Source organism: Trachypithecus francoisi, unplaced genomic scaffold, assembly GCF_009764315.1.
Source record: "Trachypithecus francoisi isolate TF-2019V2 unplaced genomic scaffold, Tfra_2.0 Lachesis_group15, whole genome shotgun sequence".
In the NCBI taxonomy this organism is placed as follows: domain Eukaryota; kingdom Metazoa; phylum Chordata; class Mammalia; order Primates; family Cercopithecidae; genus Trachypithecus; species Trachypithecus francoisi.
In genome coordinates, this window is record NW_022681460.1 from 53,517,819 (window position 1) to 53,535,168 (window position 17,350).

A 17,350-nucleotide genomic window follows, 5' to 3' on the forward strand; every position below is an offset into this window, starting at 1 on the left:
AATGAAAGAGAAAGAGACCTGGATGTGTGATTGAGTTAGTTACATAGTTACAGTTGAGAAGATATCCAAATCCCAAATAAAATCTGGAGATTATTCTGTTTTAGGTCATAATTGCCTCTATTCACCCTTCTTTATGGCATGGATTATTGACAGCTGACTGTATTACTCATAGTCCCTACTTTGAAAATAGAATTTTAACTTTGATATTTTATTTAAAATATTTGGCCTGTATTGTATTTGCTACTAACACACACTCTCTCTCTCTCTCTCACACACCAAGCAGGCAACTCAGTTTAACAATCCTATTCATCACTTATACTACCATTAATGTTAAATTCGTTCAGAGTAGTAAATCATTAAAAAAGACATACCTTTGAGATGAAGTGCTATATATAGCAGTGCAGATCTCCTTATACTTAAGAAGGGGAACTTGGGCTTTAAGCATCCCACGGCATTCATTGCTTTAATTAGAGAAGTTGCTATACCCTGCAGGGAGGGAACAATTCAAATTTTGTGTATACTTGAGTTTGGTTTCTTTTCTTAGTGCCAATAGATGAAGAGGCAAATATTTCTTTGCCTCTCCCCTGGAGTAGGGATGGGGCTTATAAATATGGTTAAATGACCAGTTAGCCAACAGGAAAGAAATACAAAATACATTTGATTAGGAAAAATGAAAATACAAACTGACTTAGTGTCAGCTGGGGATGGATAGGAGTATGGGCTTCATTACACAGGTCTCTCTATTTTTATATGTTTGATATTTTTTATAACAAAAAGTTAAGAGAAGAAAGAAGGGGACCCTAGGCTTTGTGTTTTCTTGGCCCATATCTGCTTCCATTCTCAGAAATGGCTAGACTGCCTCCCACTCTGAGGACCCTTGGCCACCTGACAAGGAACTCCAGAGACCACAGCAGTCAGTGCTGGCAAGATTCCAGAGCCCAGAAGAAGGTAAGGGGCCCTCCTGATAAAATTTGACCTTCATGAGAATACTCCCCTCTGGGTGGGTCTCATCTGGCATTTTGATGTTAAACCAGACTGAAGGCTAACCTTATAGGCAAGTTGAAAAAATCAGAGTGGTTAAGAATTGCTGACAAAGGTTTGACATTGTGCCCTAAGCATTTATTTTGTATAATTTTTTTTAAAAAAGCTTTAAAAATAGTAAAAATAAATAAAATACTAAAGATAGTTGTAGGCTGCTGCTAAGTTTTGCTATTCTTAAAAAGTTATACTTGGATACATAAAATATAACTTAAATAGAATAAATAAATAATAGTAAATAAAACTGACTTTATCTGGATGTGGGGCAAAATATGGGCTTTTTGGTTTGGTTGTGTCACTGTAACTCCACTCTTTCGAGTACTGAGTGAATGACCCTCTCACAGACTGAATCTGCACATTTCAAATTACGAAAAGTTTCACAGACACTGAAATTCTAATGTAAGAACCAAACTACATATCTAATTCAAATGGAAACAATTTCCTGATGCTCTACTTTCTGTTCACTTTGGTGCAGATATTTTGGAATTAGCTATGGAAGCAGGGGATTTTCACACATTTTATTTTAACCACTACACATAAACAAAATAGGCTGAGTGAATTTGCAGCTCAAAATCAGAAAACTCTGCCTTGAATTTTATTGTTCCCAAAATGAAAATTAGTGTTAAAAAGAAGAAATCGTTGTATTCTTCTAACATATATAACAGAAAATTAAGTAAAAGAACCTGTTCCAGATATCCAGGCAAAGGAAGACTAGTAAGAAGTATCGGTTCCCTTAACGGGGGAAGCTTGTGTGGAAGCTTCTGTTCCCAGTATTTCAGTGGCGACCTAAGAACACAAAGTTCATTAGATGGATGCTCACAGTTATACTCAGTGTGTATAGATAGAAATAGACAAGAGATTATTAGAAGATAAAGTTCACTACTTGTTTTTCTGCACTGGGAAGGCTAGGGCTCCTGGAAGTGCACAGCCACTCATTCCACTAGGTACCCAGCCCTACTCACCTAGTCTCAGTTTTCTCATTTTTCACAGCAATTATATAAAACTTTATTTTCCTCAAACTTCTGACTCTCCCAAATGCCCCCTCACCCCCAGGCAGATGCCATGCTGTACTCAGAGAAGCCATCGGGATGGGACTTCCTCAACCCATCACAACAGAGCCACCCACATGTTCTCTTCCCATGGTGGAGGTGCCTCCCATCTGAGACCAGGCCCCTTGGTCCCACCGCTCCCTCTCTCCAGGCATCTTACTATAGCACCCACTTGCTCCCTGCCCTGGCATCTCTGCTACTTCCTTCTTTATTGGGTCCTTCCAGTGCATATGCATTTAAACATCTTCATAATTCCCCATTAAAAAAAAAAAAAGAAAAACCACCTTTACTCCTTAAATCCTATGTGCCTTCCAGAAACGAACATCTCTACTCTTTTTATAATTAAACTTCTTCAAACAGTGGCTTCACTAGAGATTGCAAGCTACCACATACATTTTATCTATAGATGGGATTTGATCCATATGTATTTTATTTTTAAATTTGAATCAAATATGGATGTTTAGGAATGTGAACAATTTAAACAGCAATAATGGTTTCCAGCTTCTTCCAGCAGTAGATGGGCAGCTGCTGGTCCCTTCAGCCGGCCATGTGCAGTCCAGTTTGTAGCAGGCCCCCTGACTCCTGTGTCTTCACACCCAGCCTGCTTGCCTTAGGTCCCTCACCTCCTGGCTGCTGTAGGCATCTGTGTTTGTTTGCAGCCTCTGCACTATAGGCAAGAGCTCAAGTTTCCTCAGCTCTGCTCCTTGGAGCTCTGTAGTCATGTCCTCTCGCGTCACTTGACAAAACCATTCTTGGCAAGATTACCAATGACCTGTTATACCCTAAATCTCAAACGCTTTTCAGCCCTTGTCTTGCTTGACCTCTGAGAAGCATTTAAACCTGTTGCCATGCCATCCCTCCCCTCCGCCTCTCTCAACCCTCCTCATCCTGGCTCTCCTTTCACGTCTCTGTGGTTCTTCTTTCTCAGTTTCCATTGTAAGCTCTTCTGACATTCATGCGTTGGTGCTTCTCAGGGCGTGGTCCCAAGCCCGCTGTGTTCCCCACATAACTATGGATGAGCTCAAACATGCCATCGTATTTCAGACAAGATCACTCTGGCAGCCTCATCACCCATGGTCTACACTTTAGTAGTGGTCTAACTCCAGAGTAAATTTGATTCTAACACTGACCTCACTTACAATCAGTCATTGTGCTCGGATTGCCCTCAGGATCACTATGAGGACACAAACTGTGTACACAGTATGAGTCCATGAAACTGCAAACACTTGATGGTTGTCTTACTTGACCTTCCACACTCTGGCCCTGCCCTCCACCTCCAGCCTCGCCTTCGCTCAGCCCCTTCTCCACATCGCATCCAGCTATGCTGAAGTTCTTGCAGTTCAGGAGTACCCTAGGCCAGGTTTGTTGTAGGTCCCTCTGTTTGGAACATGTCCCTCTTTCCCTTCATCTAGCCAATTCCTACTCCTTATCCTGACCTTACACCCACACACAATTCAGCTAGACCTTTGGACTACACTTTCTCAGAAGTCCAGGCATTTCCCCACCCTAAAGTCCATCACATGCTGTTGTTATCAGGCACTCAAAGTCCATCTTACCCTGGACAGTTTTGGGATGGCAGGGACCAGTGCTTGTTCACACACACACACACACACACTCACACTTCTCTCCCCAGTTCCCAGCATGTTGCATGCAACACAGGTTTTCAGTAAATATTTGTGATTTAATGGTCTCACCTCAAAAATTTCTGGAGTTTTTCTTTATTCTCACAAATATATATACGATTACGATATTCTAAAGCATAGTTAATGCTACCAGGTACTAGAGCTTCATATCTGGAAGACCAAAAAACAAAACCAAACCTCTATTGTATAATTAATATGCATTCTTGTATAAATAAAATGTCAAAAGTATTTTATTTTTCTACCTATGTAGCTCAAGGAAGAAACAATATTTTTCCAGTTAAACAATAGCGACCTTTTGACTAAAATGTTAAGATTGTTACATTAACCACTTCTTCGGTATAGCAATATCATTCTATACTTCCATGAAGGCCAGGGCTTGCCTTTGGTTTCCATCCTGATAGGTCACTGGACAGTAGCCCTGGAGCTCCGCACACTTAGGGAATCGACTCTTCAGCTCTGACAGCGTCAGCCTTTTGGGGATCATGTCAGCAGATGGGAGTGGATGAGGTGCTAAGGGAGGCACGTACAATTCTGGGTTCTCCAAGAATTTCTATTAAAAAAGAATTCCAGTAGCAAGACTATTTAAACCAGAAATGCTCTGCCAATCAGAAGGCCACCGAGGCTCTCCTGCACCCTCCCCATTTTCAGTAGCAGCATTCTGCCGCTCCTCAAACTGTAATAACCTCTTCTCTGACCGGAAGCTCCTTACAGGAATACTCCCAAGTGATCACATCCAAGATTTATCCTCATCTTAGTCAATCATTCATTCATTCCTACAAAAAACACTTGTTGCACTCCTACTACACGACAGGCACTGGAGAGAGCAGGCCCCTGCCAGCCCGTCTTTCTGTCCCCTGTGTAATTAACCGGTTGGGTGCATTTGGCAGGTGAGTTAACTTCTCCAGCTTCAGGTATTGCTCTGTAAAATGGAGGGGGTGGACCAGACATGTGGCCTTTAGTGTCACTTCCAGTTTTAAAAATCCTATGATTACCATTTAAGTAAGCAGGAATAAATAAATATCTCATAATAAAGGGAACAACAATTCTAATTCTCCAAGGAAATAAAATGTTCAGAGGCATCTGATTTATTTTTGTTTGTTTTCAACTACCAATCTTTTAAACCCATCAAATTGTGGACATTATGAGACGAAATCTATATTCTGTTCCATTAAGCAGAAATATAAGGTATATAAAGAGTTCTAGTGATAGAAAAAAATTTAAAGTGCAGGAGACATACGTCAGCTCTTGCTTCATTTCTACTGACTCTGATTCCCTTTGGCAACCCTGGGTCTTGAATGCCCTGGATCCCCTGTGGGCTGAGCCCTTGATGTTCAGCATCTCTTCCATTGATGGGGCTCACGGTTGGCTCTCCCTAGCCAACATTGACTCCTGCAATGTTTCAGATTATGTCCTGGGATGCAGTTTTGGAACTCACCACTGAGTTGCTTCCCTGGTTCCAGAGTCACAGGTTCCAGTAATGGGGCTCCTGGTACCAAGTTTCTGGGTGCCTATCCCTTCCTATTGATGAATTCCAAGATAAGACATTTTCTTTCCTTAGTAAATATTTGGAGTTAGGAACAAACTTACATTCAGTTTTTCCTGAGAACTCATTTTATAGTAGTGCCCCCTGAACTCTGCTGCAAATTCCAAGGAGTCAGTTGCAGAGCAATCAAATAATTCCTGGGATTCTGCCAGGCTGACAGGGCAGAACTGTCCAAATTCTCCCAGGCGAGAAAGCAGCTCTTGAGGTGTGATACATAACTTGTCAATGCAGGCAGCTTTTCCTATTATTAACATATTAACTATTATTATGTATATATTTTTCATAGAAAATACAATGATTTTAGAAATTGAAATAATTTTAATTACACAGCACTATACATCACATTATAAATTTCCAAACAGTAGAGTAAAAAGTAAAAGTTACTATTCACATCTCCGTTGTTTCAATCCAATACTTGACCTGAGAGGTAATCATCACTGTTGGATTTGTATCTTTTTCAGTCTTTTTTCTATATATTCACATATATATTTTTTGCATATAGTATGCTTGTGCACCTATACTATAAACATTATTCTGCAACTTGCTTTTATCAGTCAGTTATGGTCTTTGACCTCTTTTCATATAAGCTTATACAATTTACCTAATTTTTTTTTTTTTTTTTTTTTGAGACGGAGTCTCGCTCTGTCGCCCGGACTGGAGTGCAGTGGCCAGATCTCAGCTCACTGCAAGCTCCGCCTCCCGGGTTCCCGCCATTCTCCTGCCTCAGCCTCCCGAGTAGCTGGGACTACAGGCGCCCGCCACCTCGCCCGGCTAGTTTTTGTATTTTTAGTAGAGACGGGGTTTCACCGTGTTAGCCAGGATGGTCTCGATCTCCTGACCTCGTGATCCGCCCGTCTCGGCCTCCCAAAGTGCTGGGATTACAGGCTTGAGCCACCGCGCCCGGCCTTTTTTTTTTTTTTTTTTGAGATGGAGTCTCGCTCTGTCACCCAGGGCTGGAGTGCAGTGGCGTGGTGCAATCTCAGTTCACTGCAACCTCTGCCTCCCAGGTTCAAGTGATTCTTGTGCCTCAGGCTCCCAAGTAGCAAAGATTACAGGTGTGTACCCATCGCGGCCAGCTAATTTTTTAGTACTTTTAGTAGAGATGGGGTTTTGCCATGCTGGCCAGGTTGGTCTCAAATTCCTGGCCTCAGGTGATCCACCCACCTCGGCCTCCCAAAGTGTTGGGATTACAGGTGTGAGCCACTGTGCCTGGCCAATTCACTTAATTCTTTTTAATCGATGCATAGTATTCCACTGTATAAACACACAAGTAGTTTACTCAACTATTTATCTGTTGATGAATGTTTTGGCTGTTTTAGTTCTTAGCTATTATAGACTATATATGTGATACACAGACACACACACACACACACACACACAAAATTTATACATGTGTATACCTGCACATTTATAAACCTGCTACATTTAAAAAAACCTATGGGCCAGATTTCAGGAAGTGCAAATACTTTGTTGACATGATGTTACTCACACAAAGTTCTCCCTGTGCCCAGATCCCACCCAAGAGGAGGAAAACAAACATTTATCCAAAAGTGATTGGCTTTATTCTAAAGGGTAGATTTTAAAAAGAAAGTGCCCAAGTTCCTTTAGTGAACAGGATTAAGAGTTTTCTCTCTATGCTTACCCAGAACAAAAATATAAGTATACACATAAAAAAAGAGAGTTTTCTCTCTAATACTCCACTGGAGTGGGGACTTCAAAGCAATATGAGATGTTATAGAAAACAAAATTACTTTTTAAATACATTTTAGTTATAATGAGTGGACTTATTATAGCTAGTATATTTTGTTAGTTGTCCTTTTACCCAGGAAAAGTTTTACCTTATTTAAAGATTATGCCTAGGAAGGTCCTAAATTAACCCTAAAATTATGAAGCATAAATCATAGTTTGCTTTTTTGTTTGTTAGGATAGAAATGATCTCATCTGAAATGTACTATTACAGAACTATAATCCCTTATCTAAGACCCTTGGGGCCAGATATGTTGGATAATTCAGAATATTTTAGATTTTAGAAATACATCGCACTCAGCCAGGTGCAGTGGCTCACGCCTGTAATTGCAGCACTTTGGGAGGCTGAGGTGGGTAGATCGCTTGAGCCCAGGGGTTCAAGACCAGCTTGGGCAACACGGTGAGACCCTGTCTCTACAAAAAATACAAAAATTAGCCCAGTGTGGTGGCACATGCCTGTAGTCCTAGCTACTTGAGAGGCTGAAGTGGGAAGATCACTTGAGCTTGGGAGGTGGAGGCTGCAGTAAGCCACTGCACTCCAGCCTGGGCAACAGAGTGAGACTGTCTCAAACAAACAAACAAACAAACAAAATGAAAGAAAAGAAATGCATCACACCCTCACAGAGTCTGGAGAAGCACCCTGTAATTGATAAGATGAAATTTCTCCAACCAAATAGGATGACCCTTCCCCACTTACTGGGTTTCATAAAAAGACTGCAAATAGCCATATGTCAGCTCATGTCAAGTTTTGCCCTCAAATGATTTATAACTAAACTTGATATTTTTAGAGGTTTTTGGATTTTGGAATCACAGGCCAGAGGTGTCATGTCACATGATTGCCTCACTGATCTGCCTGCCTTTACTGGGGAAGAGGGTGTGGGGGTCCAGGAGATGATGTCCCCTGATACCAACTACCATTTTCACTTCTTCAAAAGGTCACATGTAATCCTGAAAAGGAGATGGTTGGGAAACCATGCCCAAAGAGGTTTCCATTATGCAATCTCTCCACAATTCTGCTTTTAAACGGAGTCAGGGAGGGGGGAAGTAATATACACAAAATGAAGGGATCTTTATTAACTGGCATTTCTTTAAGCAATCACAGCCCTCCTTCAATAAGGCAGGCATTTAAAACCATTGCTTATTGACTCTCATCCTTCATTCATCTCTTGAAAGCAAAGAATCTGGCCAGGTGTGGTGGCTCACGCCTGTAATCCCAGCACTTTGGGAGGCCGAGGTGGGTGGATCAAGAGGTCAGGAGACCAGCCTGACCAACATGGAGAAACCCCATCTTTACTAAAAATACAAAAGTTAGCTGGGCGTGGTGGTGCATGCCTGTAATCCCAGCTATTCGGGAGGCTGAGGCAGGAGAATCGCCTGAACCTGGGAGGTGGAGGTCGCCGTGAGCCAAGATCGCTCCATTGCACTCCAGTCTGGGTAACAAGGGCAAAACTCAGTCTCAAAAAAAAAAAAAAGACAAAGAATCATCAGTGTGGTATCAGCACTATTCCCATCAAGGTATTCAGGACATAAACCGATAAAGTGACAGTATTTTCCAAATGGTAACATCTAAGACTCATCAGAGTCAACAGAGGTCACTTAGAATCCCCAACTCAACTTCTGAGTCCCAGAAGAAAGGATACCAGCCATGAATGAATCCTGACCATATCATTAGGTTCTGGTCTTCTCTGAAGAGCTGAGAGCCAGCTGGGTGGGATCTCCTGAATGTCTTTGTGCCTGTTTCACAGAGTTAACAGAGGGGCTTTCTAGGAGAGCATTAATGACTTATGAAGTCATTAGTGAATTATTGTCACTTAACATTCCCAGTTGCCGGATTAATCTGAACATAAATCTGACTGTGAATTCCTTCACCGTATCATCATATCATGTGTATCACTGGAAGTCACAGGGTGGGCTGATCTAATGTGACTCCAGTGGTATTCTTGATCCCTGCCTTGTGGTGTTCATGCCTTTGTGTAATCTCCTCCCCCATGTGTGGGCTGGACTGAGTAACTTGGTTCTAATAAACAGAATATGGCAAAAGTGAGGGGCTGTCACTTCCAAGATTAGTTTGCCATTATGGCCTGAATTATGTTTCCCAAAAAGATATGTTGAAGTACCCCCAGTACCTATGAATATGACCTTACTGGGAAATAGGATCAGAGAAATACACACAGACAGACAGATATGGAAAGGAGAGTGATGTGTGAAGACACAAAGACACACACATGGAGAATGCCATGTGATGACAGAGGCAGAGACTGGAGTGATGCGTCCACAACCTCAGGAATGCTGAGGATTTCTGGCAACACTGGAAATTAACAGAAAGGCATGGAATAGATCCTCCCCTAGAACCTTCAGGCAGAGCATGGCCCTGTCAACACCTTGATTTTGGACTTCTAGCCACCAAAACTGTAAGACAATACATTCTTGTTGTTTAAGCCACCCAGTTGGTGGCAGTTTGTTTCAGCAGCCCTAAGTAAAACAATTACAAAAGATGGACACTCTTTCTTGCCCTTTCAGGTTGTTCACTTGATAAAGAAAGCTGCCATGTTGGAGAGGTTTACGTGGCAAGGAACTGAGGGTGGCCTCTGGCCAATAGCAGCCAGCAAGGAACTGAGGTCCTCAGTCCAGTAACACTCAAGGAACGGAATCTTACCAACATCATGCGAGTGAGCATGGCAGTGGGCTCTTTCCCAGTTGAGCCTTCAGAAAATGACATAGTCTTGGCTGACACCTTCACTGTAGCTTTGTGAGAGACTACCCAGCTAAACTGTCCAGATTTCTGACCCACAGGAACTGTGTGTGTGTGTGTGTGATTTGCAGTTGCTAAATTTTGGACTAATTTGTTATGCAACAATAGATAACAAATACACTGTTCTATCTGTTGCTTATTATACAGATGAAAAGGCTAAGAAGTCCCAATATTGATTTTCTACAAAGAATATTACACTATTATGATACTATAGTGGTACTATAACGTGGTACTATAGTACAATAATACATAGTATTATTAAGGTATATAGTATTAAAATACAAAGTATTATTATATCATACTACGTGCTGCTATAGTATTATAATACTATCTATTCCTAGGTTGCTCTTTAGCTCAGATGTACTGAATCTTACCAATCCTGATAGGTTTAGTGACAGGGTAATTTAGAATCATGTGACTTCAAGTCTCAAAAGACACCCAAATGTCTCTTTTTCTAATTATTGGGATATTCTTGATGACATCTGGCAATGTCTATGTACCCTCTTCCGGAACGTGGCAGGAGGAATCTCTTTAATCCTCTAGCCCCAGCCTTGCACCATCTCACATCTCACTGATCAGGGTAAATATTGGCCTCCTGATGGGGAGGATCATTTGAACAGTATACAAAGGAAACAGAGCATGAAAAAAAATCAAAACTAAATTCAAACAATCAAGTACAAGCTAGATTATCCGGGGGACGCTGAAGCAGAAGAGAATAGGACAGATTTCACTGAGATGAAACTATGTGTGGCAGAGGCAGGCACTGGAATCATGTAGTGGTTCCTCAGTTCCGTCTCCAGGGCTGACACACCCACCCTGCAGCTGCTGGACACCCTGGCGCTGATGGCTCACAGCTGGACTGGAAATTGCCCTTCTATCACAGCTTACACAAGTTATACTGCCCCCGGGGGTGGCCTCCGGTCAATGACAGGCTGATGCGAGGGTGGAGAGGATACAAAGCCTGGACCCTCCCCCCACTCTGGGGACATTTCGAAGGTCCCTCCCAGAACCAGTGTTTCCCCAGGATCTACTCAGGGCTTCTGCTCCCACCACACTGCAGGTTAGTTTCTCCCTCTACCGAATTTGACCATCCTGACTTGTCCACAGGTGTATCTCCTTATTAGAGTTGCTGGATAAAATAAAGGACACTGCTGGGCACTGTGGCTCATGCCTATAAACTCAGTACTGTGGGAGGCTGAGGTGGGAGGATCGCTTGAAGCCAGGAGTTTGAGACCAGCCTGGGAAACAAAGTAAGAATGCCCCCTCCAAACTCTATAAAAACATTTTAAAAGTTAGCTGGGCATGGTGGCATGCACCTGTAGTCCTAGCTACTGGAGAGGCTGAGGCAGGAGGATCCTTTGAGACTAGGAGATCAAAGCTGCAGTGAGCTATGATTGTACCACTGCACCCCAGCCTGGGGAAGACAGCAAGCTCCTGTCTCAAAAAAACAAAAAATAAAATTAAAGAATGCCTGGTTAAGTTTGAATTTCAGATAAGCAATGAATATTAATAGTTTTTAGTATAAGTATACCCTATGCAATTATTTGTGATATAATTATACTAAAGAATTATGGTTTATCTGAAATTTAAATTTAACTGGGTGTCAGTTGGGCATGGTGGCTCACACCTGCAATCCTAGCACTTTGGGAGGCAGAGGGGGGTGGATCACCCAAGGTCAGGAGTTTGAGACCAGCCTGGTTAACATGGTGAAACCTTGTCTCTACTAAATACAAAAAATTAGCTGGGCGTGGTGGCGCACACCTGTAGTCCTAGCTACTCAGGAGGCTGAGGCACGAAAATTGCTCAAAACCAGGAAGGGGAGGTTGCAGTGAGTAGAGATCATACTGCACTCCAGCCTGGGTGACAGAGTGAGAATCCTTCAAGAAAAAAAAACTGGGTGTCCTGTATATTTAGTTGCTAAATCTGGCAAGTCTACTCCTGAAAGTACTTTCTGATAAAACTTCTGCACATAACTTTTCATCTTGAGTCTGTTTCTAGGGAACCCAGTCTAAGACAGGGAGGGTGAAATAGAGTAACAGAAAGATGAATGAGGCACAGCTTTCGCTTCAAAGTCTGCTGTAGAGTGTTTTCCAGTGCGATCCCATCCAGAGCTTATTGAGATATTTCTAAAATCTCAATTCTCCCCTCCCTTGCGCTTTTATCTTCATGCCTTATGATCTTTAGGTGAAAACAGATTTGTAAACAAACAGGAACCAGAGATACTGGTTATGTCCACATGATGAAGCAAATCAAGATACAGTGATGCAGTTATTATTGGAATCCTCACTGCCTTTTTCTTTGTACAGGATTCTCTTAGTCACATTGCTCCCATAAACCTCATCATACCTTCTCTGTAGTTCCTGAAGTTAAAACAAAATCATGAAACAGATGTCTGTGAGACCCCTACAGATCACATCTTTGTAGTCATCACTCTTTTAAGAGATATTAGATGCTGATAACTTTCCTTGTATTTTGTGTATTTTCAGAGAACAGTCAAGAAACTATTTAATGAGACTATATAATCAAACATGTGCTTCTGTGAATTCCTAATATAGATTAAAAGACATTTTAATGAGCAAGTTCAGTTTTTTTTTTATGGACTCAACATTTACATCATACTATAATGGGTGTAAATAGTAAAAATAATTTTAATTCTAGATTCCTAAATAAAATTTTGCCAGATGTCATTCTGCAATCATGGACCCATATAACTACTCCACACATTCTGAAAAATAGCTTCTTACTATTGCAAACACTATATACCCTTTTAGTGAGAGATCATGCATTATTTTTATGTCCTAGATTCACAAGGCATTCAATAAATGATAGCTTGGGTAGCGGCAGTCATTTATTAGGACAAACATGCCCACATGTCGTAGTCTATTTTGGCTGCTATAACCAAATGCTACAGACTGAGTAATTAATAAACAACGGAGATTTATTGCTCACAGTTTTTGAGACTGGGAAGTCCAGAATCAAGGTACCAGGAAATCTAGTATCTGGCGAGGCCCTGTTCCTCATAGATGGTGCTCTCGCTGTATTCTCATGTGGTAGAAGGGGCAACCTGGCTCCCTCGAACCTCTTCTATAAGGGCACTAATCCCATTCATGAGGGCAAGCCCTCATGATCTAACCACTTCCTAAAGGTCCCACCTCTTAATACTATCACACTGGGGATTCGGTTTCAGCATATGAATTTTGGGTGATACAAATATTCAGACCATAGCATCACAATAATTGAATAATACATACAAAGTACTGATTAAGTCATGCCTGACTCATGTTTAAATGGAATGAATTACAGTAACATGAGTCAGGCATGTTTACACTTTAAATTAATATTTTATTCTACCTTAAAAAGTGCTTTCTTACCTGCTTTTATTCTTTCCAGGTATGTCTGCATGTATTTATTCACCATTTGAACATTCTTAATGACTTCATTCCATACCCACCACTTGCTGTGAAATCCATCAATCACATACCAGTTCTGATGCTGTTCTTGATAATATTGCCTAATCTCACCAATATTTTTGCGATACTTTGCATTATTGACAGCTATAATTTGTGCACTATTGTGCAATGGATAAGGCAATCTAATAGAGAAACAGAGAAGGAATGGAAAAAGCTGTTAAAAACATATATTTTCCCCCGTATGATTAAAGTTTATTCCTCTTTTGTTGTCTTCATCGTGCACGTTACCTTTGTTCATTTTCTTTTTCTAGGAGCAATCTTTTGAAAATCTCCTTGGAAGGCACACTCAATTCAAAGATGACCATGGGAATGATTGACCTGGCTTCCAAGAGATTCATTTGATGTTTAGTTACAGGATATCCATCGATGACAACACTAACAAGCAAAAACATGAAAATAAAAATTCCACCTTTCTTTTTCTCTCGTACTTCCTTTCTGTCTTCCGGAACCAGTCTGTCTCTTTAGGAGTAGCCCCATGGTTTTCCTTATGTAACTCATTTATTTTCTTCACACTTTGCCCTCTTCATCACTACATCTTTAATCTCAGTCAGGCCAAGAGCCATGAGGTGGGCAGGACACATCCAAACACAGTTCAGAAGGTGGGCGTAGGAAAGAGCTCTGAATTTCTACACTCAGCATGCTGGAGATAGGTTTTGGCAGAATTTGAGAGATAACTCCCACAGTACCTTGAACATTGTGTTCAATTGGTGCTATTAATCTAAACATGAAAGAGTATAGCTTTACAGGCAGATAACTTTAGACTTAAAATCTGGTTTGAACTTTCTGAGAGGAAATGATATTTAACTCTTAGAGTTGTTTTAAAGATTGGAGATCAGGTATGTAAAGCAACTAGAGTAGGACCTGGTACATATTAGATGCTCAAGAAGTAGTATTTTAGTAAGAGACTAAGCCAATATGGAAAAAAAAAAGTGTGCTCTAAGCTTGCTTTTTGTAGTAAATGCTCTGTGAGAAGCCTGGGAGTGCAGCTGGGGGAGAGGTGGTGAGAGTGGCCCTATAATATTTGGGTGGGAATCATTCCATCAGGACCCATGATGCATGCCTCTGAGCAGAAATGGCCAGGAGAATTTAAACTAGTTCAATAAATTGAGATAATGAGATTGTCACTAACAAACTGAGAGGAGGGAAAAAAAAAGGCTGGTATAGTTTCTAGCCTCCAAGGTCAGGAAACTCCCTGTGAGGTGAGAGCAAGCTGGGCATGCTGGCTGGTGGTCATTAGGGAGCTTGGTTTGGCCTAAGTCACAGGATGCCCTGCCTCAGTGCTTTCCAGCTGTTATAGCAAACTAAATATGGCCACACTTCTGTATTTGACTTATTGTGGATGAACTGTAACCTAGCTTAATAGTCAGACAAGATTGAAAACCTAACTTAGGAGTATGTGCCTATAACAATAACTGAGTCCTGGGCAATCCTAGTGGCCACACTTCAACCACTCATAGATTGCTAAGTGTTTAAACTGTGTTCAAATAAGGCAAACACCAACCTGTAACCAATCCAGCTGTTTCTGTATCTCACTGCCAATTTCTGTACATCATTTCCATTTTTTGTCTATAAATCTTCTTCCACCATGTGGCTGTGCTGGAGTCTCTATGAATCTGCTGTGATTCTGGGGGCTGCCCAATTTGTGAATTGTTCTTTGCTTAATTAAACTCCTTTAAATTTAATTCAACGGAAGCTTTTCTTTTATAACAGCTGAGTCTCTAGGCACTGGCCTACAATTCTACAGCAGAGGGGATTGTTGGCTAGGCTGGCCTCATAGAGAATGTATGAGGGTGCCATTGTTGTTTTTTTAATCAAGAGTAGCTCAACTTACTTGTTCTGTGAAGAGTCACTTGAGTGGCCCTCAGGATTAGGGAAATTCCAGGTGAATGAGCAGTGGTTGTCCTGGTATTAAGGTGGAATGAAATCTTTTTGACTCAACCATGATTGCCTCACTGAGGTCCTTCTTATGCAAAGCTGAACACCAGGGAGGAGGTAATTCAATTTGGGTAAGACCCGGGGCCTTTTCTGGGGATAAAGTCTGACAACCCAGAAGCTGCTTCCCAATAAATGAACTCACGAGAACTGTTCAAGGACTTAATTATGGGTCACAGATAAGGAAAGGCAAGGAGACTCCTAATAGAAAACCTTGAGTAAATTAGGGGAGTTCTAGGTCAGTGACCTGTGCTCAAGACCAGGGCCTCAGGTTTCATGGGGGAGGGCTTTTACTACTGGGTATGGCCCATGGCTATGCTGGAGGAGCAAAGGTGAGAAGTGTAAATGGAAGCGACAGCTCAAGTGCATAGCTTTCTTGTCCAAATGTGGTGTTAAGGGAGAGGCACTGCTACCCGTGCAGAATGCTGGGCCAGACATAGACCATCTCCATTGGACCAGCACCTGGGGGACAGGGGAGGGCCACTTCTCCATCACTTCATGGGGCAGTGAGAAGAACTGGAGTGTAGAAGTCACATCAGCCTCCTTTGTTTAAGTCTGAAGCCTTTTGGATCACTCAGGGGTTGCTGGAGTGAAGGGGCCTGCCTGCTAATCTGGGATGTGAATTTTCAAGCCAAGTTTTTGCTTGACAGAAAATCAAATACGTAACCATATAGGTGTCCAGAGTTTGAGAGAAGTAGATCACACCCTTTTACAAGAGCTTTAAGCCCTATGTAAGTGTTTTAAATCATGAGCCAGCAGATTCTTGAAAGATTTAACTCCCTCTGTCCCATCCTCTCACCCCATTCACTTACCCTGCAGTACCGCACACACTTTCCATCAGAGAAAGTTCTAAGGCTTGAATAGCCAGTTCATCAGGTGCTGTCATTCCTTTATGAAGATGCCAATTTAACATAAGTGCCAGCTCTGTTTCCGGGTAATTGTTTAGTACATAACGCAAAGCTCCTCCTATTGATATATGCTTTAACCCATATTCGCTTGTAATTTTTTTGGCAACTGAAAAACATAAAACTTTTAAATTAAATTAAGTGATTTAGATTCAAGGGGAACATGTGCAGTTTTGTTACATGGGTATATTGCATGATGCTCAGGTTTGGGCTTCTAATGATCCCGTCTCCCAAGTAGCAAACATAGTGATGGCAGTGGCTGCTGCTATCATGCTGGCTGCAGCTGCCCAAAACATGCTGCAGACCCAGGCCTCCTGCTCTATGGAGCAGGCAGGAGCCCCATCCTCCTGGGCGTGGCTACAGTCACTTAAACTGCTGCTGTGGGTCTGAGCCTCCCTGTACTCTTGGAGGCAGCCAGGAGCAGGTAAGATCTGCCCTCTTGGGTGCAGCTGCAGCCGCCTGACCCACGGCTGCAGCTCTAGGCCTCCTGCTCCAGGGAGCAGGCAGAAGCCATGCACAAGCCAGAACCCTGCCCCTTCTGAGTTGGCAGGATGGGAGCTCCCTGGCTGCAGCTTGGGGGGTTCTCCCAGATGCAGGACCCAGGCATCTCTGCATCTCTGCAGCCTGCATCCTCAGGGGCCTGGGAACCTCCCCAACCCCTGCAGGCTCAGTGGTGTCTGCTCCCGCTCTCTGGCCTCTCTCTGCTCCTGACCCTACTCCCATCTCTGAGCAGGGGTTGGGACCAAGCCCAGGGGCCATAAATAGCAGTGGGTGGCAGATTGATTCCTAGGCAGAAGGGGGTGGGTCCCCAGTAAGGCCCCACTTTCAGGCCAGGGAGGGCCTGAAGGTTGGGAGCTGGGATGCCAGTCTGTGGACAGGAGTGGGGACTTGCGGTGCCTCTTCTGGGCCTACCCAGGGCCACTCATGGACCAATCAGCAGGCACTTCCTCCCCTCTGAGGTCCATAAAAGCCCTGGGCTCAGCCAGAGCAGGGAGAGGCTGACCAGAGGACGAAGAGGGCAGAGAGATGACAGGATGACCAGCTGCAGAGAGAAGTACCCTCTCTGCTGACAGTGGAGTACCCTCTCTGTTGATAGCTGAAGAGGACAGGATGACCAACTGCAGAGAGGAGTATCCTCTCTGCTGATAGCTGGAGATGACAGAACAACCAGTTGCAGAGAGGAGCTACACTCTCTGCTGAGAGCTGCAGAATGACCTTCCAGCAGATAGGAGCCACCCTCTCCAGGGCCTCCTCTCTGCTGAGAACTGAACA

At 42.7% G+C, this 17,350-nt stretch overlaps 1 protein-coding gene across 2 annotated transcripts in view; it reads right to left on the reverse strand.

Annotated features, from left to right (window-relative positions):
* Window positions 1–17,350, reverse strand: part of AK9 (adenylate kinase 9) — a 176,069-nt gene that overhangs the window by 769 nt on the left and 157,950 nt on the right. For both annotated transcript variants that reach the window (XM_033234862.1, XM_033234861.1), the window contains exons 33-40: window positions 15,986–16,187; window positions 13,470–13,616; window positions 13,143–13,363; window positions 5,318–5,514; window positions 4,111–4,280; window positions 3,782–3,880; window positions 1,722–1,824; window positions 372–486 (exon numbers count right to left, since the gene is read on the reverse strand). In XM_033234862.1, the coding sequence (XP_033090753.1) occupies window positions 372–486; window positions 1,722–1,824; window positions 3,782–3,880; window positions 4,111–4,280; window positions 5,318–5,514; window positions 13,143–13,363; window positions 13,470–13,616; window positions 15,986–16,187 (1,254 nt within the window). The remainder of the gene's footprint in view (window positions 1–371; window positions 487–1,721; window positions 1,825–3,781; window positions 3,881–4,110; window positions 4,281–5,317; window positions 5,515–13,142; window positions 13,364–13,469; window positions 13,617–15,985; window positions 16,188–17,350) is intronic.